The following is a 27,055-nucleotide window of genomic DNA, read 5'->3' on the forward strand; positions in this document are numbered from 1 at the left end:
TAGATGACTGCTTATTTGCAATGGTGATGTCTCATGTTGGTGCTCGCTACTTGACACTGCTGTGCAATTTCCTTTCCAGCTTTAATTTATACAATTTATCCAGCAGATCTCAGCAGCACATACCAGTGCTTTGACTTTTATGAATCCCTGCGGATCTTGTGTTCAGACCATACAGATGAACATGCTCTAAACATAACAACCAAGCACAAAGGACTATTTATTCAGTCTTGGCAACCCGAATACAGATTGACTGCCCTGGCTATAAATTTTCACATCACTCCAAACAAGGTAACTGAAGCCAGAAGAAAAAAAAAATCATGTCATAACGTATTAAAAACAGCATATTAGATTATGCTTCCATTTATTTGTACAGTGCTTCAAGTGCATTTCTCTCAGTGCAGTCAGTTACAGTATTCAATTATATCACAATATAGGGGTTTTATGAGATGGGACGAGTTCCAAACAGCTATACTTACAGACACAACAGACACAAGTGAGATAAATAAAATGGTAACAATAAGGAACAAAACTAAATTGTGTTCGTAAACTCTCAGCACTAAGGCCTTTATAAAGAGCCGTTATAATGGTCGGTTATGAAAACCCTTAAAAACGGCCATTATCCCCTTAAGGTCTCAGCCCATTTGGGCCTTAAGGACTCAAATTCAATTTTAGACAATTTTATTTTAATGTTTTCGTTTTTTCCTCCTCCCCTTCAAAAAATCATAACTCTTACATTTTCATCCACAGACTAGTATGAGAGCTTGTTTTTTGCGTGACAAGTTGTCCATTGTAATGCCATCACTCACTTTACCATAAAGTGTATGGTGCAACCAAAAAAATACTATTTGTGTGGGGAAATTAAAAAGAAAACAGCAATTTAGCAAACTTTGGAAGGTTTTGTTTTCATGCCGTACAATTTACGGTAAAAATGACATGTGTTCTTTATTCTTTGATACCCATGATTACATACTTTTCTATTACTGTTGCGCTTAAAAAAAATCGCAAACTGTTTAACCAAATTAGTACGTTTAAAATTCCCCTATTTTGAAGACCTATAACTTTTTCATTTTTCCGTATAAGCGGCGGTATGAGGGCTCATTTTTTGCATCATGATCTGTACTTTTTATTGATACGATATTTGCTTATATAAAACTTTGAATATACTTTTTATGAAAAAATTCTTGGAATTAAAAAGCTTTTTTTTTTTTTACGTTCACGCCGTTCTTCGTACGGTATCATCAACATTTTATTTTAAAAGTTCGGATATTTATGCATGCGGCGATACCAAATATGTATATAAAATATTTTTTTTTACACTTTTTGGGGGTGGAATAGGGAAAATGGGACAATTTAAATTTTTAATTGGGGAGGGGGTTTTTTACATTTTTTTTTACTTTTTTTTACTTTTTTTTTACTTTTATTTATATACTTTACCCATAGGGGACTATTTATAGCAATCATTCGATTGCTAATCCTGTTCAGTGCTATACATAGGACATAGCACTGATCAGTGTTATCGTCTATCTTCTGCTCTGGTCCAGACCAGAGCAGAAGACCCATGGAAGGCAGTGGAGGCAGGCGAGGGGACCTCCGTCTGTCGTTCTGGATGATCGGATCACCACAGCAGCACTGCGGGCGATCTGATCACCCATTTTAGTGGCCACGATGCTGCAGATGCCATGATCTGTATTGACCACAGCATCTGAGTGGTTAATGGCGGACATCCGCTATCAGCAACCGGGACCTGCCGCGCATGACCCGAGCATCGCTCCGATGCTCGCGGTTATGCATAGGACGTAAATGTACATCCTGGTGCATTAAGTACCAGCTCACCAGGATGTACATTTACGTCCGACATCGTTAAGGGGTTAAACGGTCATTACAAAATTCCATTAAAGTCTATGGGATTTTTACATTATCCGTTTTAACCAGTCGTAGTCCATTATTAATAACAAACGTTATTTTGTGATGGGAGAAAAATAGTGCATGTGCCGTTTTTTCTCCCGTCACAAATCACGTCCGTTATTAATAACGGGCTATGACGGGTTAGAATGGATAATGTTAAATAGACTTTAAAGGGTACCTCTCATCAAATAAACTTTTGATATATTTTAGATTAATGAATGTTGAATAACTTTCCAATAGCATGTTAATGAAAAATATGCTTCTTTCTATTGTATTTTTCCAGATCAGTCCTGTCAGCAAGCATTTCTGACTCATGCTGGAGTCCTAAACACTCTGAGCTGCCAGCCTGCTTTGTTCACAGCCAAACAGGCTGTGAACAAAGCAGGCTGGCAGCTCTGAGTGTTCTCCTTTGTGAACAAAGCAGACTGGCAGCTCGTAGTGTTTAGGACTCCAGCATGAGTCTGAAATGCTTGCTGCCAGGACTGGTAGGGAGACCCCTAGTGGTCATTTCTTCAAAGGGGAAAATTAAATAGAAAGAAGCATATTTTTTTTAATAACATGCAATTGTGAAGTTATTCTGCATACATTAATCTATAATATATCAAAAGTTTTTTTGATGAGAGGTACCCTTTTAATGGGATTTTGTAACGGCTGTATGGGATTTTGTAACGGCCGTTTAACGGCCATTTTTAAGGGTTTTCATAACGGAACATTAGAACAGCTCTTTAAAACGGAAGAACTTTTTCATAACGGGAAATTATAACAGCTGTTTAAAACGGAAGAACTTTATAGTGTGAAAGCAGCCTTACGGTTGAATTGAATATGTAATGAGTCAAATTTGTGTGACTACATGTGTCCCTATACAGTGCTAGGAATGTGAGGACAACTGCTAATGGCTCTGTTCATTTCTGCCATTTATAATGGGAACCATAACAAGCTGCAAGGTCGTTTACCATTTGCACAGGAAAAATAGTGCTTGCATATTAACAGAACCTAAAATTAGGACATTTTTTAAAGGCTAGTAATATTTTGTCATTTTGTACGAGAAGAGGCTTATACAGTATTGGATATTGAATACACAGAACTAATATAATTGAGATGGCACTCTAGCCAGGAATATTCTGTTGTCATCTAGCCAGCTATGACTTAAACAGATGCTCATTTTTTCCCTCACTTTCCTCTGACTAATACATAATCTAATGTTTAATAGTCTGGGGTGATTTATGGAAGAATTCATAATAGAGCCTGTGCTAAAGAGCAGCCCTATGAAAAATGAGCACTACTGAAATGTCAATCTGTTTTTCATATTGTTCCAATGGCAGAGTTCACCGACCTTATAAAAAAGACTAAGCTATTGCCCACTTGTGGATACAGAATGCGATATAACGTCCTGTATAGCACAGAACAATCAAGAGGACAAATCTCTCCTAATGTTATACAGCCCAAGGGACACTCTCAAAGAGAAGTGATGACAAAGTTATAGCCATGGGTATTAAAAAAAACTGCATAGAGCTGCACTTTCACAAGTCATATTTTTGCTTCCTCTGTCGAGCTGCCCTACTGTATTCTCTGGTTTCAGATTGGCAATTAGTTGCCTGCTCCTTTTCATTGTGGGTAAAAATTTGCCAGGCAGAAACATTTCGCAAAAGGTAAATTTTTGTCTGACTGACCACTCAGAAAATAATTGGAACTGGCTTCTTAGAAGAGACAAAACACTTAATTTAGGCCTTAAAGGGGTATTCCAGGAAAAAACTTTTTTTTATATATATCAGCTGGCTCCAGAAAGTTAAACAGATTTGTAAATTACTTCTATTTAAAAAATCTTAATCCTTTCAGTACTTATGAGCTTCTGAAGCTAAGGTTGTTCTTTTCTGTCTAAGTGCTCTCTGATTACACGTGTCTCGGGAACTGCCCAGCTTACAAGAGGTTTGCTATGGGGATTTGCTTCTAAACTGGGTGGTTCCCGAGACAGGTGTCATCAGAGAGCACTTAGACAGAAAAGAACAACCTTAACTTCAGAAGCTCATAAGTACTGAAACGATTAAGATTTTTTAATAGAAGTAATTAACAAATCTGTTTAACTTTCTGGAGCCAGTTGATATATATATAAAAAAAAAGTTTTTTCCTGGATAACCCCTTTAAGGATGTGACAGTTAGACAGATATATTATGCTATATAGAATGTGGCAGGTATATTAGGTGTAGATGATCTGTAATATATGATTACAAGTAGTTTTATATGTCTGTAGTTATTATTCCTTATATTATTGAATGTTATAAAATTAATTTTACAGTGGATACTTTATAGGGGTACTGCGGCGCTAAGACATCTTATCCCCTATCCTTTGGATAGGGGATAAGATGCCTGATCGCGGGGGTCCCGCTGCCCCAGCGGCGGGACCCCCGCGATCAGGCATCTTATACCTGGAGTACCCCTTTAATATGTACAGTTTGTTTTTATTTTTTATAAAGATATCTTTCAGGGACAGAGGAAAAGAGTATATGTTGGATGTTGAGTACACATAGTGGCCCTAATTTACTAAGAGTTTCAAGTTTGTATTAGTGTTGGATGTTGTTTCAGACTTGCATGGTTCTACTCAATTGACTATGGGGGCTTTTTCTTGGTGGGAAATTCCATCCATAAATTCAGTAGTAAGTCAGGTCCGGTAATGAGAACACACACCTTTTTTCTGACTGTCCTCACCACCTTTCCAGCCATCCCCTTCCCTTTTTCTGGTTTGTAGCTTTATTTTGGCACATTAATCCACAAATTCATATGCAGACACAATTTGAGGGGCCAATGACACCACGCAAGAAGTGAAAACTTGGCACTGCAACAAACAAGTAGCCTATATGTTTGTATGAGGGTGTAGAGTTCTGAAGGGTATGGATAATGTCCTGGGGTGGCCCTTACTTGAGATGATTGCTATAAATACAGTGGAATGAGAAATCAAAGTAACGCTCATCGGTGATCCAAGTGGAAGCAAGTGGAATACCCACGAAATGGGCTCGTCACCCATGAACTCCCCGGAGTTCCAACTCCTTTCTACCCTCCCTTGCCATGTGTGCACATTGTGGATTATGCAATAAATTGCATAATGGATCGCCGACAATTGGGTGAGTGCTTTACTTTCATTTCTCATTCTATACAATTTGAGGGGCGGGCATTGGGCCACATTTTGCACCTCCCCACAAAAGCAGTCGGGTTAACAATAATAAATCAGGGATCCTTTGAGAAGTAGGAATGTTGCTTTTATTAATTTTATGCTTTATTTCTGTGTATCTAACTTTTTGGGTGCTTCATATCTTTGTATTGCTTTGTTTTGAAAATGTTAATAAAAATATGTTTAAAAATATAATAATAATAATCAGGGCCAGTGTCTGTATGCACTAAATACAGTAAATGTAGTAAATAGTGGTTATTATTCCTTATTTACCCCTTTTCCTTTCCCTGAAGAATATAGTATTACAACCAAAGGAATCATGTGGGCAGGTAAAGGCAATATAGAAGCTATTAGGGACAGGTTTCTGGCAAGAAGGGCATATTAGGGCAATAGAATAGGGTGACGTAGTTTTCATCACATCCAACCCACTTTGCTTATATACTTGGCATTAATGAGGAGCAACCAATAATTGGCGCTACATTGGAGTGGAGCATGAACTCCCTGTAGATATACTGTTCTAAATGGTGATGGAAATCACTGGTTATATTTGTGTATTTTAAAAGTAGCTAATAAAAGTTAATTTTTATATGTATACAATAGAAGAAAGGCAAATCCTTGGCACTGCTGTAGTCTCTAAGTTGGTGTCCCACTATTATAGCGTGCGGTCGTATGTACTACTGATGTGTAGTGTCCTGCATATTGGCGGTGCTCACGTGTACAAGTAGGATAATCAATTCCAAGTGCAAGATTAGAAGAACGGAGCACTCACTCAGGATTATGCAGTTAAAACGTCTTTTCTTTATTCAAGCGTACATCAGGTACCGGAGCAATACGGGAGAGCGGACAGGTGCTGTGGCGTGGGGGGTAGGGCAACGGACCGTATTCGCGCAAAAGTGCGCTTCCTCAGGCCCCTGGGAAGCGCACTGAGGAAGCGCACTTTTGCGCGAATACGGTCCGTTGCCCTACCCCCCACTCCACAGCACCTGTCCGCTCTCCCGTATCGCTCCGGTACCTGATGTACGCTTGAATAAAGACAAGACGTTTTAACTGCATTATCATGGGTGAGTTCTCCGTTCTTCTAATCTTGCACTTGGAATTAATTTTTATATGCATACCATTTCTTTTTTGGTATAATTATACCAGAGTATAGTAAAGTCCTGGTGTGGCGGTGAACGCACATCTTTGCCAGTTGGGACACATTTGGGACACACCTATCACCTATTGACATTAGATAGCTGGTCAATTCTACCAAATACGTCCAGTTGCAGGGGAATTGTAGCATTACAAGCCAGTCAGTCAAATTAGTGGCCATCAATTTAATGCACTGACAGCCACATAATAAAGAGGGATATTAGACCACTCTTTGATGCCATAATCAGCATATGAGAAAGGGTTTTTACAATAAGACAATATTATATAAATACTAGATATTATTAGCACTTAGATATGCTATGGAGAATGAAATACGACTTTCTTCCTCACTTATGATGAAAGGTGGTGGTGCAGTCCAAATTTTAACCTGTATCCCAAAACCACATCCATGTGCGTACACCAGAGGCCGCATAGTGTTGCCAGTATTATTGACAACAACTTGCAGCCATTGGTAAACTCAAGGGGGGGTGTGGTTTTGGCTTTATACCATATGCATTCACCAGCATATGGGAACAGGGCCTTAGACTAGACAGTTTGCAAACATACCTGAATTTTCAGAGTAACTCAGGTTGCTTGAGAAATCTGGCACATCTTTAGACTGTCTAGTCTAAATTTAAGCCAACTATTAGTTTGCTTACTTTACTTCAAAATGTTCTGTTACAACAATTTTGGTGCACGAGGCAAGCTAAAACTCATAATAAATGTGATGCAAATTGCACTGTAAGCCAGGTTCTTTGGTCCAAATTATGCCAGAATTCTTCCACATTTTCGATAGTAAATGTGCCCAATTGTTCCTATACTATTATGCGAACATCGACACATAGTTACATGGAAGTGAAAGAAGTTACCTGAATACAGTCATCCTCGTCACTGCTAAGTTTGAGATCATCTTCTAATGTTCTATAAATGACAAAGTAAAAATAATTACAGACTGATAGAAAATAGGCTTAGGTTAGATTGTATAAAGAATTGTAACAGGTAAGCAGCAATTGTGTTAGTAATGTCAGCTTGTTAGCTTCATTATACAGACACCATAAGACACTGAAGTTAGAGCAATTAGTAGAGTTATACAGAGGCGAAGCACAATCCTTGTTGGGGTTTGACAGATTGTAATTACCTGAGGAAATAAATCCAAGACCTAAAGTGGCTTCTGAGCGGATATTACAGATCAAACAGCATTTAAGTACTGGAGAACGAGAAAGGCTTAATTAATTGACACACAGCTTTGTACTTTCTATTATCTTGATTAGTAAGTAAATAGAAACACTTGGCATTCAATAATTTATTTCAATTCAATGATTAAAAAATAAACATAATATTAAAAAATTAGAAATATGAGGTGTTGTTTAACAAGAACTCCCCCCTGCCCCCACATACACACACTTACCCAATCAAATCTATGGCATTAAAAGTCAAGCCATAGCCATGTTTAGCCCCTGGCATAGAGAGCCTTAGGATGTGTGCTTCTAGTATGAATGATACCATAGGACCTACAACCTTATTACTATGGCATCTATCACTAGGCACATGTTCATATATATATTAAGGGAACCTGTCTCCGTGAAAATGTTATCTTATTTATAGGCAGCATGTAATAGAACAGAAGGAGCCGAGCAGATTGATATATATCTTTGTGGGAAAACATTCAGTATAACTTATTACTTATTGATTGAAATCCCTGGCCTTTCTACTCTTAGGAGTCCGGTGGACAGTATCACTTAATGATAGGATCACTCGCTGGACTCCTGAGCATGAAATGATCTCAGATTTTATTCAATAAGTTATACTATATCTTTTACCACAAACATATAAATCAATCTACTCGGCTCTTCCAGCTCTATAACATGATTCCAATAAAGGTTTCCTTTAACCCCTTAAGGACTGAGCCCTTTTTCACCTTAAGGACTCGGCCATTTTTTGCAAATCTGACCACTGTCACTTTAAACATTAATAACTCTGGAATGCTTTTAGTTATCATTCTGATTCCGAGATTGTTTTTTCGTGACATATTCTACTTTAACTTAGTGGTAAAAATTTTTGATAACTTGCATCCTTTCTTGGTGAAAAATCCCAAAATTTGATGAAAAATTAGAAAATTTTGCATTTTTCTAACTTTGAAGCTCTCTGCTTGTAAGGAAAATGGATATTCCAAATAATTTTTTTTTATTCACATATACAATATGTCTACTTTATGTTTGCATCATAAAATTGATGAGTTTTTACTTTTGGAAGACACCAGAGGGCTTCAAAGTTCCGCAGCAATTTTCCAATTTTTCACAAAATTTTGAAACTCGCTTTTTTTCAGGGACCAGTTCAGGTTTGAAGTGGATTTGAAGGGTCTTCATATAAGAAATACCCCATAAATGACCCCATTATAAAAACTGCACCCCCCCCCAAAGTATTCAAAATGACATTCAGTAAGCGTTTTAACCCTTTAGGGGTTTCACAGGAATAGCAGCAAAGTGAAGGAGAAAATTCACAATCTTCATTTTTTACACTCGCATATTCTTGTAGACCCAATTTTAGAATTTTTGCAAGGGGTAAAAAGGAGAAAATTTTTACTTGTATTTGAAACCCAATTTCTCTCGAGTAAGCACATACCTCATATGTCTATGTTAATTGTTCGGCGGGTGCAGTAGAGGGCTCAGAAGGGAAGGAGCGTCAAATTGTTTTTGGGGGGCATGTCACCTTTAGGAAGCCCCTATGGTGCCAGAACAGCAAAAAAAAAACACATGGCATACCATTTTGGAAACTAGACCCCTCGGGGAACGTAAAAAGGGGTAATTTGAACCTTAATACCCCACAGGTGATTCACGACTTTTGCATATGTAAAAAAAAAAAAAAATTTTTTACCTAAAATGCTTGGTTTCCCTAAAGTTTTACATTTTTAAAAAGGGTAATAGCAGAAAATACCCCCCAAAATTTGAAGCCAAATTTCTCCCGATTCATAAAACACCCCATATGGGGGTGAAAAGTGCTCTGCTGGCGCACTACAGGTCTCAGAAGAGAAGGAGTCACATTTGGCTTTTTTTGAAGAAAATTTTGCTCTGGGGGCATGCCGCATTTAGGAAGCCCCTATGGTGCCAGGACAGCAAAAAAAAAACACATGGCATACCATTTTGGAAACTAGACCCCTCGGGGAACGTAACAAGGGGTAAAGTGAACCTTAATACCCTACAGGTGTTTCACGACTTTTGCATATGTAAAAAAAAATTAAAAAATTTACCTAAAATTCTTGGTTTCCCAAAAAATTTACATTTATACAAAGGGTTAAAGCAGAAAATACCCCCCCAAATTTGAAGCCCAATTTCTCCCGATTCAGAAAACACCCCATATGGGGGTGAAAAGTGCTCTGTTGGCGCACTACAGGTCTCAGAAGAGAAGGAGTCACATTTGGCTTTTTGAAAGCAAATTTTGCTCTGGGGGCATGCCGCATTTAGGAAGCCCCTATGGTGCCAGGACAGCAAAAAAAAAACCACATGGCATACCATTTTGGAAACTAGAGCCCTCGGGGAATGTAACAAGGGGTTAAGTGAACCTTAATACCCCACAGGCATTTCACGACTATTGCATATGTAAAAAAAAAAAAAAAAAATTTACCTAAAATGCTTCTTTTCCCAAAAATTTTACATTTTTAAAAAGGGTAAAAGCAGAAAATACCCCCCAAAATTTGTAACACAATTTCTCCCGAGTACGGCAATACCCCATATGTGGCCCTAAACTGTTGCCTTGAAATACGACAGGGCTCCAAAGTGAGAGCGCCATGCGCATTTGAGGCCTGAATTAGGGATTGCATAGGGGTGGACATAGGGGAATTCTACGCCAGTGATTCCCAGACAGGGTGTCTCCAGCTGTTGCAAAACTCCGAGCATGCCTGGACAGTCAACAGCTGTCCGACAATACTGGGAGTTGTTGTTTTGCAACAGCTGGAGGCTCCGTTTTGTAAACCGTGGCGTACCAGACGTTTTTCATTTTTATTGGGGAGGGGAGGGGGGGGCTGTGTAGGGGGATGTGTATATGTAGTGTTTTTTTCTTTTTCTTTTATTTTTTGTGATAGTGTAGTGTAGTGTTTTTAGGGTGCAGTCGCACGGGCGGGGGTTCACAGTAGTTTCTCGCTGGCAGTTTGAGCTGTTGCAGAAAATTTGCTGCAGCTCAAACTTGCAGCCAGATACTTACTGTAAGCCTCCGCCTATGTGAGTGTACCCTGTACATTCACATTGGGGGGGACATCCAGCTGTTGCAAAACTACAACTCCCAGCATGCGCTGACAGACTGTACATGCTGAGAGTTTTAGTTTTGCAACAGCTGTAGGCACACTGGTTATGTATCACTGAGTTTGTGACCTTACTCAGTGTTTCAAAACCAGTGTGCCTCCAGCTGTTGCAAAACTACAACTCCCAGCATGTACGGTGCATGGTGTAAGGTGACTGCTGGGAGTTGTAGTTTGCAACAGCTGGAGGCACACCGGTCGTGAAACACTGAGTTAGGTAAAAAAAAAAAAAAAAGGGTTTCACAACCAGTGTGCCTTCAGCTGTTGCAAAACTACAACTCTCAGCAGTCACCGACAGCCAACGGGCATGCTGGGAGTTGTAGTTATGCAACCAGCAGATGCACCACTACAACTCCCAGCATGCACTTTAGCTGTTTGTGCAAGCTGGGAGTTGTAGTTATACAACAGCTGAAGGTACACTTTTCCATAGAAAAAATGTGCCTCCAGCTGTTGCAAAACCATAAGTCCCAGCATGCCCATAAGGGAATGCTGGGAGTTGTGGTGGTCTGCCTCCTGCTGTTGCATAACTACAGCTCCCAGAATGCCCTTTTTGCATGCTGGGAGCTGTTGCTAAGCAACAGCAGGAGGCTGTAACTCACCTCCTGCTGCTGCTCCATCGCAGGACTGTCCTTCGCCGCCGCCGTCGCTCCTGGGGCCCCGATCCCAACATGGACGGCGGGGATCGGGGTCCCCAGCACCCGGCGTCGTCTACCCCCACCCGCTCACGCCCTCCGGAAAAGAGGGGCGGAGCGGGTGCGGGAGTGACACCCGCAGCAGGCGCCCTGATTGGTCGGCCGGTAATCCGGCCGACGAATCAGGGCGATCGTGAGGTGGCACCAGTGCCACCTCACCCCTGCAGGCTCTGGCTGTTCGGGGCCATCAGAGACGGCCCCGAACAGCCAGTAATTCCGGGTCACCGGGTCACTGGAGACCTGATTGACCCGGAATCGCCGCAGATCGCTGGACTGAATTGTCCAGCGATCTGCGGCGATCGCCGACATGGGGGGGGCATAATGACCCCCCTGGGCGATATGCCGGGATGCCTGCTGAACGATTTCAGCAGGCATCCGGCTCCGGTCCCCAACCGGCTAGTGGTGGGGACCGGAATTCCCACGGGCGTATGGATACGCCATGCGTCCTTAAGGACTCGGAATGCAGGGTGTATCCATACGCCCTGCGTCCTTAAGAGGTTAAGGACCAAGCCCATTTTAACCTTAAATGGGTTATCCAGGAAAATGTTTTTTTTTCTTTATATATCAACTGGCTCCAGAAAGTTAAACAGATTTGTAAATTACTTCTATTCAAAAATCTTAATCCTTTCAGTACTTATGAGCTTCTGAAGTTAAGGTTGTTCTTTTCTGTCTTCGTGCTCTTTGATGACATGTGTCTCGGGAACTGCCCAGTTTACAAGAGGTTTGATATGGGGATTTGCTTCTAAACTGGGCGGTTCCCGAGACACGTGTCATCAGAGAGCACTTAGACAGAAAAGAACAACCTTAACTTCAGCAGGTCATAAGTACTGAAAGGATTAAAGGACAACTGCAGCGGTATGACACTTATCCCCTATCCACAGGATAGGGGATAAGTGTTTGATTGTGGGGGGTCCGACAGCTGGGACCCCCCGCGATCTCCCTAACGGGGCGTCGCCATTAGCGCTCATGGTGAGTGCTAAGGCGCGTAGCGTCGACCTAGAGGTCGACGGTAGCCCCGTCTCCTCCCCGTCCCCATACAGTTCTATGGGGGAGACGGGGAGGAACGAACGCTGCCTCCCCGCCTCTCCCATAGAGATGTATGGAGGATGCACGGGACAGCCGCGGCCCCATACAGGAGATCACAGGTGGTCCCGGCGGTCGGACCCCTCGCTATCAAACACTTATCCTCCCTGTGAATAGGGGATAAGTGTTAATCACGCTGCAGATGTCCTTTAAGATTTTTTAATAGAAGTAATTTACAAATCTGTTTAACTTTCAGGAGCCAATTGATATATAAAAAAAAGTTTTTTCCTGGATAACCCCTTTAAGGACCAGGCCAATTTTATTTTTGCGTTTTCGTTTTTTCCTCCTCGCCTTCTAAAATCCATAACTCTTTTATATTTCCATCTACAGACCCATATAAGGGTTTGTTTTTTGCATGACTAATTGTACTATGTAATGAAACCTCTCATTTTACCATAAAATGTACGGCGAATCCCCCCAAAAATTATTTTTAGGGACTTAATTTAAATTAAAAACCACAATTTTGCACATTTTGGAGGGTTTTGTTTTCACACTGTACACTTTACAGTAAAAATGACATGTGCTCTTTATTCTGTGGGTGAATACAATTAAAATGATACCCAAGACTAGATATTTTTATATATTTGTACCACTTAAAAATATAAAACTTTTTGCACAAAATCAGTAATCTAAAATCGCCCTATTTTGACCACCTATAACTTTTTAATTTTTCCATATATAGGGTAGTATGAGGACTAATTTTTTGCGCCGTCATCTGTACTTTTTATCGATACCACATTTGCATATATAAAACTTTTAGAGAATTTTTTATTAAATTTTTTTTTAAATAAAATGTGACAAAAAAAGCAGCATTTTTGGCCTTTTTTTTTTTTTTTTTACATTCCCGCCATTTACCGTATGGGATCATTAACATTATATTTTTATAGTTCGGACATTTACGCACACAGCGATACCAAATATGTTTTTTTTTTTTTTAAATTACGCTTTTTGGGGGTAAAATGGGAAAAACGGGCAATTTTCATTTTTATTGGGGGAGGGTATTTTTTTTTACTTTTTATTTTTAAATTTTTCAACTTTTTGTTTTTTTACACTTTTTATGTCCCCATAGGGGACTATCTATAGAAATCCTTTGATTGCTAATACTGTGCAGGGCTATGTATAGGACGTAGCACTGATCAGTATTATCGGTCATCTTCTGCTCTGGTCTGCTCGTCTGCTCTGCAGACCAGAGCAGAAGACCCTGGAAGATGGCCGGAGCCATGTGAGGGGGCCTCCGGCCACCATGCTGGATGATCGGATCGCCGTGGCAGCGCTGCGGGTGATGCGATCATCCATTTAAAGTGCCGCACTGCCGCAGATGCCGTGATCTGTATTGATCACGGCATCTGAGGGGTTAATGTCAGACATCCGTGGGATCGCGGATGTCGGCCATTACCGGCGGGTCCCTGGCTGCTGCTAGCAGCCGGAAACTGCCCTGTATGACGCGAGCACCGTTCCGATGCTTGCGGTCATACACAGGACGTAAATGTACGTCATGGTGCACGAAGTACCGTCAAACCAGGATGTACATCAACGTCCATGGTCGTTAAGGGGTTAAAGAGTTCCTGTCATTTAGAAAATGTTTTGTCATGTCAGGCAGACATATCAAAAGTTTTGATCACTTAGAGTGTTCAGACTCCAATGGATCTCTAGATATCGCAGTAACTGACTCCCTAGCTGGCCGCGATCTCCCTATAGCTGCACTAGACATGCTCCATAGACTTATAATAGAGCCTGTCTAATGCAAGCAAGAAATTGCAGCAAGCAGGGGAGTTAAAGGCACAACAACGCACCTTTCCCCACTCATTCTAACAATCATGGGGGTCTCAGTGCTAAGACACGGACATGGAAGTTTAAAACTTTTTACACATCAAAAGTTTTTTTTTAAATGATCATATCTGAAACAGTGAAAATGGCTGCATTTATTAATTAACCCTTTCTTAGCCATACATTTTCTTCTATTTTTATTAGTGAATGTGGTGGCCTTTAAGGGGTACTCCGGTGGAAAATATTTTTTTTTTTAAATCAACTGGTGCAAGAAAGTTAAACAGATTTGTAAAGTACTGAAAGTTCAGTTAAAAAAATAAAGTTTTCCACCAGAGTACTCCTTTAAGAAGTAAAACATAGGCCCTCATTTACTATTCTAAACCCGACTTGTTTTGTCGGGTTTTTTTGGCGCATCTTTGTCTGCAACATGTCGCAGACATCGTGCGCCAGTCTGCGACACTATGCAACATTTTTTCCCGACGGACCCGATGTGGATTCTCCCAAACCCGAAAAAGGGGCGTAACCCGACATTTCTGAGCTTTCCCACGTATTTATAAAGGTTTCCAACCCGAATTTGTTGAATTGTTGTGGATTTTTTCCCGACAACTCAGAGGAGTTGGAAACCAAAACCAACAAAACCCATTGCGACAAACAGGATGCGACATAATAATAAATACCAGGGGAAAAAAGCAGTTGGGTAAGAAAGCAACATAGACTTACAACCCGATTTTCTAAGTAAATGAGGGCCATAATGTACAATGCGTGTTTATAGCTTTTCCCTTACATTTGCAGCTCTTTATATTTGTGTCCTTAGTTGCACATCTTTAAATAACATAGAGGTACTATAAAATTCTAATTCTGTGAATACTAACAACTCCTTTTTTAGGAGCTGCAGTCAGCATAACAGCATATTAAAAGGGATAAAGCTTACAATAGTGGTTGGGAGGCATCTATTATAAAAATAAAAAATAAAAAAAAAGCCCTTAGCAGCAGAAGACCTGTACTGGATATGGGGCACTGCCAGACTTCATGCCAAGCTACCAAGGGTATTAGCTCTGAAGCACAGACAAGATTAATAAAATGCATACAAGCCTACTCTCTTGGAATGTCCACTAGACTACGCAAAATAGGTACAAATCCTGGGGGAGCAGGCATCTCACCTAGACATCACATCCTGACTGCAGTTAGTCACCTCTACCTGCTCGCTCAGCTTACACTACTCTTTACAATGCACACAACACCCTGATGGCAAGGACTCAACCAAGGTTTGAGGGTTTGTATTGAATTTAGGGTCTGTATTTTGGGGTCTGTTTTATTTTGCTAAGGTCTGGTAACTGTATTAATTTTGAGGTCTGTGGTCTGTGTGCATTTATTTAGTTTTTTCTGTCTGGGGGTCTGTATATATTTTAGGATTTAGTTTAGATTTAAATATATTTTAATATCTGAGCTGAATACACTTAGGTGTATTGACTTATAGTGATGATATGACTTATAGAGAATACGTGATGCAGATGGTGGGCACCTTTTAGGGGTACTACTAAAACATTTCACATGGCATTTGTTTAAACATGTTGCGCTGTTTGTGGGATCTCCTGTTGAAATATTAGGCTACAAAAACGTTTTCATATTATGCGCAGCATGAACTTTTAAAATCTGATCATGGGTTACTTGCTTCCAATTGGCATATCCACCATACCTTGCAATAACACCACCATACCTACCACCACTAGTGCTATTAGTGCTATGCTTGGCCGCAGCTTCCACCTCCACATGGCAGGGGTGCTCTTTCTACCACTCCTTACTCTGCCAACCATTTCTTTAAAAGACAATTTTTTTTATTAAAATAATTTGGAGGCTATTTTTATGTTTTAGGGTGATTTGGCACTCACTACGTAGTCAAGTGGCGGAGAAACTGCAAGTCGACTTTTACTCTCAACACCTTTTAATGCGTATATATGTTAAGCCTAGGTAAAAATACTTTTTGATTAGACCCAGAAAATATATGTAACTTGGCCTTAGATTGCTTTTAACAGTTCTCTCTTAATGCTTTTAGATACATATTTAGGTTAAACCCAAGTAGAAATGTTATATGTCTTATTAAACCCAGAAAATACACGTAACTTGGCTTAAAATGTGTATTCCACGTTCACAACACTTTTGAATGCATATTTATGTTAATATACAGGTCAGCCCACTACTTTGCTTAGCTTGCTAGGTATTGTAATGTGATAGCTTTTATGGGCAAGTTCTGCAGTGACACTGATGGCCGGGATTTGTAGTGCACCAGCTGGACCCAGTAATGCAGGTGACAGGAGGTCACTGTCTGAGGTCAGCCCACTGCCAGGGCTTCCCTGATGTCATCTCAGTGTTCCTAGTACTTCCTCCATTAATTCAGACACCACGGTCGACTTACTCAACTCAATGACCTATTACCTTCCTACTGAGGACATCTACCTAATAGAGGTGGGAATTATCTATCAACTGGGGGCAGATACCTGATGTGCAGAAATGTACTACCTACTGGCAGCATCTACATAATGGGGGAAATTATCTATCCACTGGAGTCCTATCTAGTTGCCATAGCCAATCCTTCTACCCCACCTCCTAACCAACTTACCTATTCCTTCTTACTATGCAGAGAACCAAGGGAGGCATTATTTGAGACACTGAGGGTAGGGAAAAGGTGGGAAATGTGCTGGAAAAGTCCAGAGTCTAAGCTGTTTGTCTGGTAGATGGGGCAGAGATGAGTCATGGTTAGAATAAGTCTTTATGGTGGTCTGAGAAGAAAAGGAAATAGAATGATACCAAGAAGAAATCACATGTGAATCACTAAATGTAACTGCAGTGATATTGTTTGCAGAGCCTGTGTGCAGCTGGGATCATCACAATATTGGCACTGCATGGGTGGGGGGGGGGGAGTAGTGGTCTCTATATAGTGGTTTTAATTAAGTATGAGTGGTGGTCTTATTCAGTCACTACGTGGTGGTAATGGTCACAGTGTGGCAGAATTATTTGTCCCTTCTATTGGTGATAGTGGCAGCATGGTTGATATTTGCCTGTGTATAGTATTCTTCCGTTACTGCAGTAACGATATGCGATTCTGGTGTGGAGTTATTCATTATTTTATTTTTAGTTTTTAAACCCCAACCCTTGAGAAAATCCTGCGCGCACCGGCCAGGCAACCCACACTACGTCAGTTGGCCCACCAGCCAAATAGTTACACAGGAACAGTCCATACTTGCTGGCAGCTAACAGTACGAGAGGGATCTCCTTGCTACAGAAATAATAGTAAAGACTCCACTAGGCACAACTGTTTCACACTATAGTCACACAGTTGCTCTCTCTCTGGCACATTAGGCACATCAATCAGCCTCTTGTTGGGAGACCTAGTCTCCCACATGAGTCCAAGACATCATCAAGCACTGCTTCCAACCATACTTCTTCTGCCCCCGACATGGATTTCTGAGGACATTTCTCCCTTGCAACTTCCCTATAACCTTTTTGGCATGGTGGGAGACTCTCTTCACCGACATGCTCAGCTTCTTCACTGGTCCTTGTAGCAGCAATCACATCCCCAGCCATCTTCCTCACAGGCATTCCTTTCAGTATCTTACTAGCAATACCAGGGACTCTAACTTGTCCTGGTGCCACACACTGGAGAAAGATATAAATATAGCCACATTAGTACTGGAAAATCCTCATATTCAAGAAGGGCTCTGACCATACTTTACATATTTACCAAATTAGGCTGAATCGCCAATATTCTATAGGTCAATGAAATACATAATTCCCAACATATTTGTCAGGCTTGGCTAGTGGTGAATGGTGTAACCTGACAATCAGAATTATAACTGCTTTTGGTCAGATAAAATATTACATACATTTATCTTGTCTTACTTTGAAAATAGCCTACATTGTGTAGAGGAGTGATGGTTTTAATCAGAGGTTTTCATTCAGTGTTTGCTGGATAGCAGGGCACTAGATTGCAGTAGGGTGATAAATGTTCTGGGGACACTCAAGGCTCCATCAGGTAGTATACCTTAAATTAACTCTATGTGACAGCAATATAAATAGCATGTGGGTTTTCCTATCGTGTGATTTCATTCAATTTTCAGGCTGCGTGAACATGTTGACTAGAGATTTCTTTTTGGAATTTATATTCTAGAGAGGTAAGGGATGTTACAAAACAACAGACTCTCTACTTCACGCTTCAAGACTGTAGATGTACCATAGCATTCTTTAGTAAACAGAACTGTATACAACTCAATAACGTTACTAGTTCAGTTGACAACTGTTGGCCAACTCCTGTAGGTTAGAAACCCACAAGACACAATTTTTTATCTTTTTTTATCTTTTAACTTTTAATGTCTCTATAAACAGTTATACATTTTGACTGTATCCAACTGTTCGTACACCACTTATTGCTCTGCCTGAAACAATGCAACTATTTTAAGCAGTACAATGGCTAATATGTGAAAGCTGAAACTATTTAGTGGCAGTTTTATTTATTTTTATTTTATTTTTTTGAGAAATGCGTTTTTCCATCTTGGCAACTGATTGCATATCATTAGTATATCCCATAACTTTCTGACTGGGGGAAGCCTGAGCACTCCCCTGTTGATCACAAGAAAAGGGGCCAAGATCTCTTCATCGTGTTCTCTGAACAACATATATCTAGAAGTGGATTATAGAAAGTATCATTCACATAAAAGTATCGGTTGTTCCATCCAGCATAAATAATATGAAATATAGGACTACCAGTGTCCAGGATGTGCTCTATAAAACTTAACTTTTAATGTCAAATTAAAGATATTAACAAGTGTCTAGTGTTATGACAAAAGTATGATTATCTCGGTCTAATAAAAGACATTAACAAGGTGTGTCCGGGACTCTGCAGGGCCCAGCCAGTCCCGAGTCACCTCTCACTAGAGGGTGCAGTTTAGTTGCACACCTATAGAGTATAGTAATCAAATAACCCAACGCGTTTCTGCTCGCTTGTATATAGCGGGCGTCCTCAGGGGGTATAGACAAAAGAATAAATCAATGACCGAGAGGATATGATATGTATATTCAGTCATCCATATCCAACAACTGTTAAGAGAAAGGTACATCTCTATATATGCAAAATAGAGGAGTCAATTAAGTATGCAATGACATCCATAGCATAAAGTATAAATAAATACAGTGACCCAGGAGCCTGAAAAAAATTTCTATCCCTAATAAAACCTGCAAGATATAATGTATGCAAGGTGTTTATTCCTGTGGGGAAGAAGAAAGCTGTCCCTAGGGTCACTTATGCACACAGAGATATGATGCAGTCCGCATAAACCAGGTCCACCTATAAGAGAAAAAAAGACCATTTTGAGGGAACGGACCTGAAAAGAAAGCCCCACACTATACACTGATAGTGTATAATTACTCACGGTTAGCCGAACTGTGAACTGTATGCAGGCGCAGTCCCGCTATCAGCGGGAGCCGGAGTTGTCCGGCCGCTCTCTCCTCGTGTGGGGAGCGAAGGCGTCTGACGTCATATCCGTCGGCTATTCTGCTTATATGCAGCGCGGCGCGCACCGCCCCTATGACGCCAAAAGGGGGCGTGCGATCGCATGTAAACAAAGACGCGCCGCGCTGTCATTGTCAAGTAACAGATGCCGATGTCTGTAGGCGTATTCATTAAACAGTAGAAGAACAGGTAAGGAATGGAGGAATTCAATTATTCTGGATACAGACTATAGATGGCGAGAAATCGAGGCATAGCTGACTGTCACTCATATATAACTGTCATTGTCGCAATTGACAGAGGAGGTCAATATGCAAATGAACCTGGTGTAGGGACAATGCTATCAAAGATGCATTGTTCTGATCCAAGATTGGTGTATCTATGGACATCCCACAATCGGGGTATTAGGATCATTTGTGATTGTAAATAGATATCAAAACCCCTTATTGGGGCTATGATTAGTAAATATACAGAAGATGAAATGGAGGCAAGAATCCAGACCACCCCACGGTAAGTGGTAATACTACTAATGGTTGTAAAATAACCCTCAAAATAGGGGGTGAGGGTAAGGTAAGGTTGGATAGGGGGGGGGGGGGGGGAGAGGGAGGGCCGATCCTAACTGTCTATAGGGAGGGAGTGGGGATAGCGGGGCCCTAGGGATCCTGAACTCGCCCTAGTAAGCCCTGTAATCAGTCCCTAAACCTAGGCGGGGTGGCCGCCCTAAAAAGGGCGGTCCCGCACAGGAACCTCCTAGACTTTAACTATTAGGCCCTATGGATTATAGGGTTCGGGTGATAGTTGACTCCTGTCAGACCAGCTACGGTCGTCCCTAACTACCTGGAATACACCCGTGGGGAGGAAGTATAAATTATAAAAAACATGCAAAATGGAGCTGCTCATTTAAACCTCTGGGAGATAACGAATCTAGGTGGTATATCCACCTACATTCTTTTTGTAGGATCAACCTGTCCAGGTTGCCTCCACGTACAGAGGGAGTTACTTTTTCGATTGCTATAAATTTAATCTGGCTCAGGTCTCCTCTGTGTACTTCTATAATATGTGTTGCCACCGGGGTGTCTCGTGCATTGCGTATATCGCCCACATGTTCCAAATTTTTTTTTTTAAAAGGGCGAATGGTCTTTCCTACGTAAAGAAGCGGGCAGGTACACACAACTACATAGATGACACCTGTAGAAGAGCAATTCATAAATTGTTTGATTTTGATCGAAGACTGTGGAACTGTGGTACTTTTCAAGACATATTGGCATGCACGACAATGTCCGCATTGGAAACACCCCTGTGGATGACTCGCTCTCCGTCTGTCCTGTCCCGGCGCGCGCGGCCCCGCTCCCTAGGGCGCGCGCGCGCCGGGTCTCTGCGATGTAAAGGGCCACTGCGCCGCTGATTGGCGCAGTGGTTCCAATTAGTGTGTTCACCTGTGCACTCCCTATTTATACCTCACTTCCCCTTCACTCCCTCGCCGGATCTTGTTGCCATTGTGCCAGTGAAAGCGTTTCCTTGTGTGTTCCTAGCCTGTGTTCCAGACCTCCTGCCGTTGCCCCCGACTACGATCCTTGCTGCCTGCCCCGACCTTCTGCTACGTCCGACCTTGCTTCTGTCTACTCCCTTGTACCGCGCCTATCTTCAGCAGTCAGAGAGGTTGAGCCGTTGCTAGTGGATACGACCTGGTCACTACCGCCGCAGCAAGACCAGTAGTGACTTAGAACCGATCCACTAGCACGGTCCACGCCAATCCCTCTCTGGCACAGAGGATCCACTACCTGCCAGCCGGCATCGTGACACATACATTACCGTATATACTCGAGTATAGGCCGAGTTTTTCAGCACGATTTTTCGTGCTGAAAACACCCCCCTCGGCTTATACTCGAGTGAACTCCCCCACCCGCAGTGGTCTTCAACCTGCGGACCTCCAGAGGTTTCAAAACTACAACTCCCAGCAAGCCCGGGCAGCCATCGGCTGTCCGGGCTTGCTGGGAGTTGTAGTTTTGAAACCTCCGGAGGTCCGCAGGTTGAAGACCACTGCGGCCTTCAACATCATCCAGCCCCCTCTCACCCCCTTTAGTTCTGAGTACTCACCTCCGCTCGGCGCTGGTCCGGTCCTGCAGGGCTGTCCGGTAAGGAGGTGGTCCGGTGAGGAGGTGGTCCGGGCTGCTATCTTCACCGGGGAGGCCTCTTCTAAGCGCTTCGGGCCCGGCCTCAGAATAGTCACGTTGCCTTGACAACGACGCAGATACGTCATTGTCAAGGCAACGGCTCTATTCCGGGCCGGAAGCGCGGAGAAGAGGCGCCCCCGGTGAAGATAGCAGCCCGGACCACCTCCTCACCGGACCACCTCCTTACCGGACAGCCCTGCAGGACCGGACCAGCGCCGAGCGGAGGTGAGTACTCAGAACTAAAGGGGGTGAGAGGGGGCTGGATGATGTTGAAGGCCGCAGTGGTCTTCAACCTGCGGACCTCCGGAGGTTTCAAAACTACAACTCCCAGCAAGCCCGGACAGCCGATGGCTGCCCGGGCTTGCTGGGAGTTGTAGTTTTGAAACCTCTGGAGGTCCGCATGTTGAAGGCCGCAGTGGTCTTCAACCTGCGGACCTCCGGAGGTTTCAAAACTACAACTCCCAGCAAGCCCGGACAGCCGATGGCTGCCCGGGCTTGCTGGGAGTTGTAGTTTTGAAACCTCTGGAGGTCCGCATGTTGAAGGCCGCAGTGGTCTTCAACCTGCGGACCTCCGGAGGTTTCAAAACTACAACTCCCAGCAAGCCCGGACAGCCGATGGCTGCCCGGGCTTGCTGGGAGTTGTAGTTTTGAAACCTCTGGAGGTCCGCATGTTGAAGGCCGCAGTGGTCTTCAACCTGCGGACCTCCGGAGGTTTCAAAACTACAACTCCCAGCAAGCCCGGACAGCCGATGGCTGCCCGGGCTTGCTGGGAGTTGTAGTTTTGAAACCTCTGGAGGTCCGCAGGTTGAAGACCACTGAGGGCGAATGATGAGAAGAGGATGATGAAGGGGGGGGGGGGGGGGATGATGAAGGGGGGTGGGGATGATGAAGGGGGGGGGGGGTGTGGGATGATTACAAGGGGATGATGAAGGGGGGATGTGTGGGATGATAAGGGGATGTGTGGGATGATGACAAGGGGATGATGAAGGGGGGATGTGTGGGATGATGACAAGGGGATGATGAAGGGGGGGATGTGTGGGATAAGGGGATGTGTGGGATGATGACAAGGGGATGATGAAGGGGGGATGTGTGGGATAAGGGGATGTGTGGGATGATGACAAGGGGATGATGAAGGGGGGATGTGTGGGATGATAAGGGGATGTGTGGGATGATGACAAGGGGATGATGAAGGGGGGATGTGTGGGATGATGACAAGGGGATGATGAGGATGTTAATGACGGGTCTGGATGATGACAGGGGGGGATGAGGTATTTCCCACCCTAGGCTTATACTCGAGTCAATAACTTTTCCTGGGATTTTGGGTTGAAATTAGGGGTCTCGGCTTATACTCGGGTCGGCTTATTCTCGAGTATATACGGTATATCTTGCAGGTTTTATTAGGGATAGAAATTTTTTTCAGGCTCCTGGGTCACTGTATTTATTTATACTTTATGCTATGGATGTCATTGCATACTTAATTGACTCCTCTATTTTGCATATATAGAGATGTACCTTTCTCTTAACAGTTGTTGGATATGGATGACTGAATATACATATCATATCCTCTCGGTCATTGATTTATTCTTTTGTCAATACCCCCTGAGGACGCCCGCTATATACAAGCGAGCAGAAACGCGTTGGGTTATTTGATTACTATACTCTATAGGTGTGCAACTAAACTGCACCCTCTAGTGAGAGGTGACTCGGGACTGGCTCGGCCCTGCAGAGTCCCGGACACACCTTGTTAATGTCTTTTATTAGACCGAGATAATCATACTTTTGTCATAACACTAGACACTTGTTAATATCTTTAATTTGATATTAAAAGTTACGTTTTATAGAGCACATCCTGGACACTGGTAGTCCTATATTTCATAGAAAGTATCATTAAAAACATTGAAATTGCTAATTCAAGTGAATGGGACTGAGTTTCAGCAACTGCACAGAACCAGAATTTAAGTGAACAATCAAAAGTGTGTTTTTGGTAAACCGAAAAATCTTACCGTAAAATTCAACTTTTATTAATACGTCTAAAATTCACCAATACTAGTAATACAGTAAATCCACCACCATATACAATCCTACAAGGTTGTACTAGAAAAAAAAACAAGAATATTGAGTCGAACTGTAAGGTCAATGGTTCCAGAGCCTGATAATATACTTGTGAAGCCTATATGGACACATTTGGGGGAATTTATCAAACAATTGTTCCAGGCTGGTCCCGTACGACTTTTCCTTTGACATTTCATTTAGACTGTTTCATTTGTATGACCACAAAGTGATCTGATTAAGTGTAGTGTTCACTAATTTATCTTTTCTGTCTGACCACAGTGCTCTCTGCTGCCACCTCTGCCCATGTCGGGAACTGTCCAGAGCAGGAGCAAAGTCCCATAGCAAACATATCCTGCTCTGGACAGTTCCTGACATGAAGAGAGGCGTCAGCAGAGAGCACTGTGATCAGACAGAAAAGAAATTCAAAAAGAAAAGAACTTCCTGTGGAGCATACAGCAGCTGTTAAGTACTGGAAGGATTAAGATTTTTAAACAGAAGTAATTTACAAATCTGTTTAACTTTCTGGCACCAGTTGATAAAAAAAAAATGTTTTCCACTGGAGTACCCCTTTAAGGTGATCTATTTATTTTGTTTAGAAAACACATGTGAAGCACAAATAAACTGAGGCTATGTCGCTGCAAGTGTAAAGTGATATGAAGTAACTTATATGAAGTAACTGCTTGACAGGAAGCATCATTCAATCTCAGTGTTTGACTGAAACCATGGAGAAGAATGTAGCTCTAGTTTACTCTTGAGTTCCGGAATTGCTAAAAGCAAATTAAAACAAAGGTGCTTTGTTAAAACATAAAGGATTTAAAGGGATACTCCAGTGGAGAGCTATACTTGTCTTATTGCCAGAAAGTTAAACCCATTTGTAAATTACTTCTATTGAAAAATCTTAATCCTCCCAGTACTCATTAGCTGGTGTATACTCCAGAGGAAGTTGTGTAGTTCTTTCCAGTTTGACCACAATGCTCTCTGCTAACACATCTGTGTCAGGAACTGTCCAGAGTAGAAGCAATCCCCATAGGATATCTCTCCTGCTCTGGACAGTTCCTGATATGGACAGAGGTGTCAGAAGAGAGCACTGTGGTCAGTCAGAAAAGAACTATACAACTTCCTGTGGAGCATACAGCAGCTGATAACTACTGGAAGGATTAAGATTTTTAAATAGAAGTAATTTAAAAATCTGTTTAACTTTCTGGGACCAGTTTATTTGAACATATATTTTTCCACCAGAGTACCCTTTTAATTGGTTCTGAGAGGCCCAAATAATAATAATAAGACTTGGTTTAATTCCTAAAAAACATGGACTATGTAATGATCTCATTAAGGAGCTAAGCAGATGGAGAAAGAAAATAAGCTTTGAGGTGTTAATATATTCACATGTGATTTGTAGAAATAAGATCGGTCATGCTAAATGAAATCCTAAGTGGACATTTTTATTGCAATGTAAAGCATCCTCAATATCAAGTCAGGAACAAAATTGGTTAAGAAGAAGGAAAAAAGCATTGGAGAACACTGTGTATGTTTATTTAGGTTATTTTAGAAATCTCTTTGGCTCAGAAAGATTGAATCAGCCCTTTGACTGAATTCTTGCCTGATTTATGGAGTTTATCCAAGACAGTGTTAAAGTAAACTGATGCACGCACAAGACATCATTTGTCTACTGTCAGCCTGATAGTGTAGAATTAAAGTGTCAGACATTAGCTCACATCACTTCTCAACCCCTGCTGCTAACTTAATTCATAACAATTTTTTTAATGAAGGCCTACAGATTTTTTTTGGCCACGTAAATCATTAGCACATGTAAACATATGACTCTTTGTAATAGAAAAATGCTGTCTTCCTCACCTTTCAGCATCCTTAGTTTCCCCTTTTACCCCTTTAGGCTCTGGAAATTATTAGAAATTAGATGTCCCAGTACAGGACATGGTCCTGTACTACCCTTAGGCCCTGTCAGGTTGAGACCCTCAGTGACCTGGGGGCTCCCCCTGTTGTTTCCAGAATGTTGTGTATATTGCTTTAATGCCTAGACAGTCTCCTAAAGTATAGGTAATACAAAGGACCTGTGGGAGGTCTAAAGGACCTGTGTAAGTCTGTCACATGTTGTTATGCAGTCACATGATTTGTTGTCACATGTTCTCCCAAAGAGCACCAGCTTAACCTATTACCCACAGCTTGACCAAGGGGCTTTAGTCCAGCTCCCCAATATATAAAGGGGCGGCCATTACAATTCATGCTCTCGCTTCTGCTGCAAGCAGCTCATGGAGATCAAGTATTTGCTGAAGAACAGTTAACACCAGAGATCTCAGTGCAAATGATCAGCATCTGGAAGACCCCAAAAGCTACAGTCATTCCAGTAAGTCTCAGGTCTATGTCTGCTGTCACTGAAACTAGTCAAGTACTACATATAGTCAAGTCAAGTCCAATCTCGAGTCAAGTTAATTACAAGTATATTGGTCAGGCAAGCTGCGAGGTCCTTCTGGGTTCTGGCCACCTCTCTGGGAAAACTGGCCTTAGCTGTGAAGATAATTCCATCTGTCTTATACTCAGTAAAGCCTCTGTTTGACCATAACTGGTTGGGGACTCTCATTTCACTACTAGCAACTGGGATAGCGGAGAAACCAGGAGTGTGGTGTTCCAGAACCCTAAAACCACACTGACATCACGAAGACTAGGGTGTAACAACATCTTGCCCCTGGGGTTAATACCATCTGATCCCACCACTCACAGCACTACACCCGTGGTCCTGCCATACACCCGTGGGTCACCACAATTTTGGCGTCACGAACTGGATACGGGTGTGTGCCTTAACCACTCAACAACCGCAGGCCACCCGCAACAGTATACGGGTGTGTGCCATATGCAAGTTGCCACAAGTCCTTCCCCCCCAAGTCTGAACTGTGTCTAATAGAGAATCGCATCCAGTTCCTCTTCAATTAAATGTGATATTCTGGCCTCTTTGACTAAGTTACCCAGGGAAGGGTAAAGCATACTTACTCCTCTGCTTTCTGTTGGTCAAGCTCCTGGGCCATTACATAGAAAGTGGAATAATTTTAGGCCCAGATCCTCTCCGTTGTTATGCCGAGCGCTCCGGGTCCCTGCTCCTCCCCTGAGCGCTCGCGGCGTTCCTCTCTCTGCAGCTCCCTGGTCAGACCCGCTGACCGGGAGCGCTGCAATGACCCTGCCGGCGGGGATGCGATTCGCATAGCGGGACGCGCCCGCTCGCGAATCGCATCCCAAGTCACTCACCTGTCCCGGTCCCCGGCTGTCATGTCCTGGCGCGTGGGGCTC

At 42.3% G+C, this 27,055-nt stretch overlaps 1 protein-coding gene across 5 annotated transcripts in view; it reads right to left on the reverse strand.

Annotated features, from left to right (window-relative positions):
* Positions 1–27,055, reverse strand: part of AFF3 (ALF transcription elongation factor 3) — a 411,319-nt gene that overhangs the window by 121,231 nt on the left and 263,033 nt on the right. For all 5 annotated transcript variants that reach the window (XM_056555972.1, XM_056555969.1, XM_056555971.1 and 2 more), the window contains one exon: positions 7,069–7,120. In XM_056555972.1, the coding sequence (XP_056411947.1) occupies positions 7,069–7,120 (52 nt within the window). The remainder of the gene's footprint in view (positions 1–7,068; positions 7,121–27,055) is intronic.

This window comes from Hyla sarda, chromosome 2 (genome assembly GCF_029499605.1).
Source record: "Hyla sarda isolate aHylSar1 chromosome 2, aHylSar1.hap1, whole genome shotgun sequence".
Classification (NCBI taxonomy): Eukaryota; Metazoa; Chordata; class Amphibia; order Anura; family Hylidae; genus Hyla; species Hyla sarda.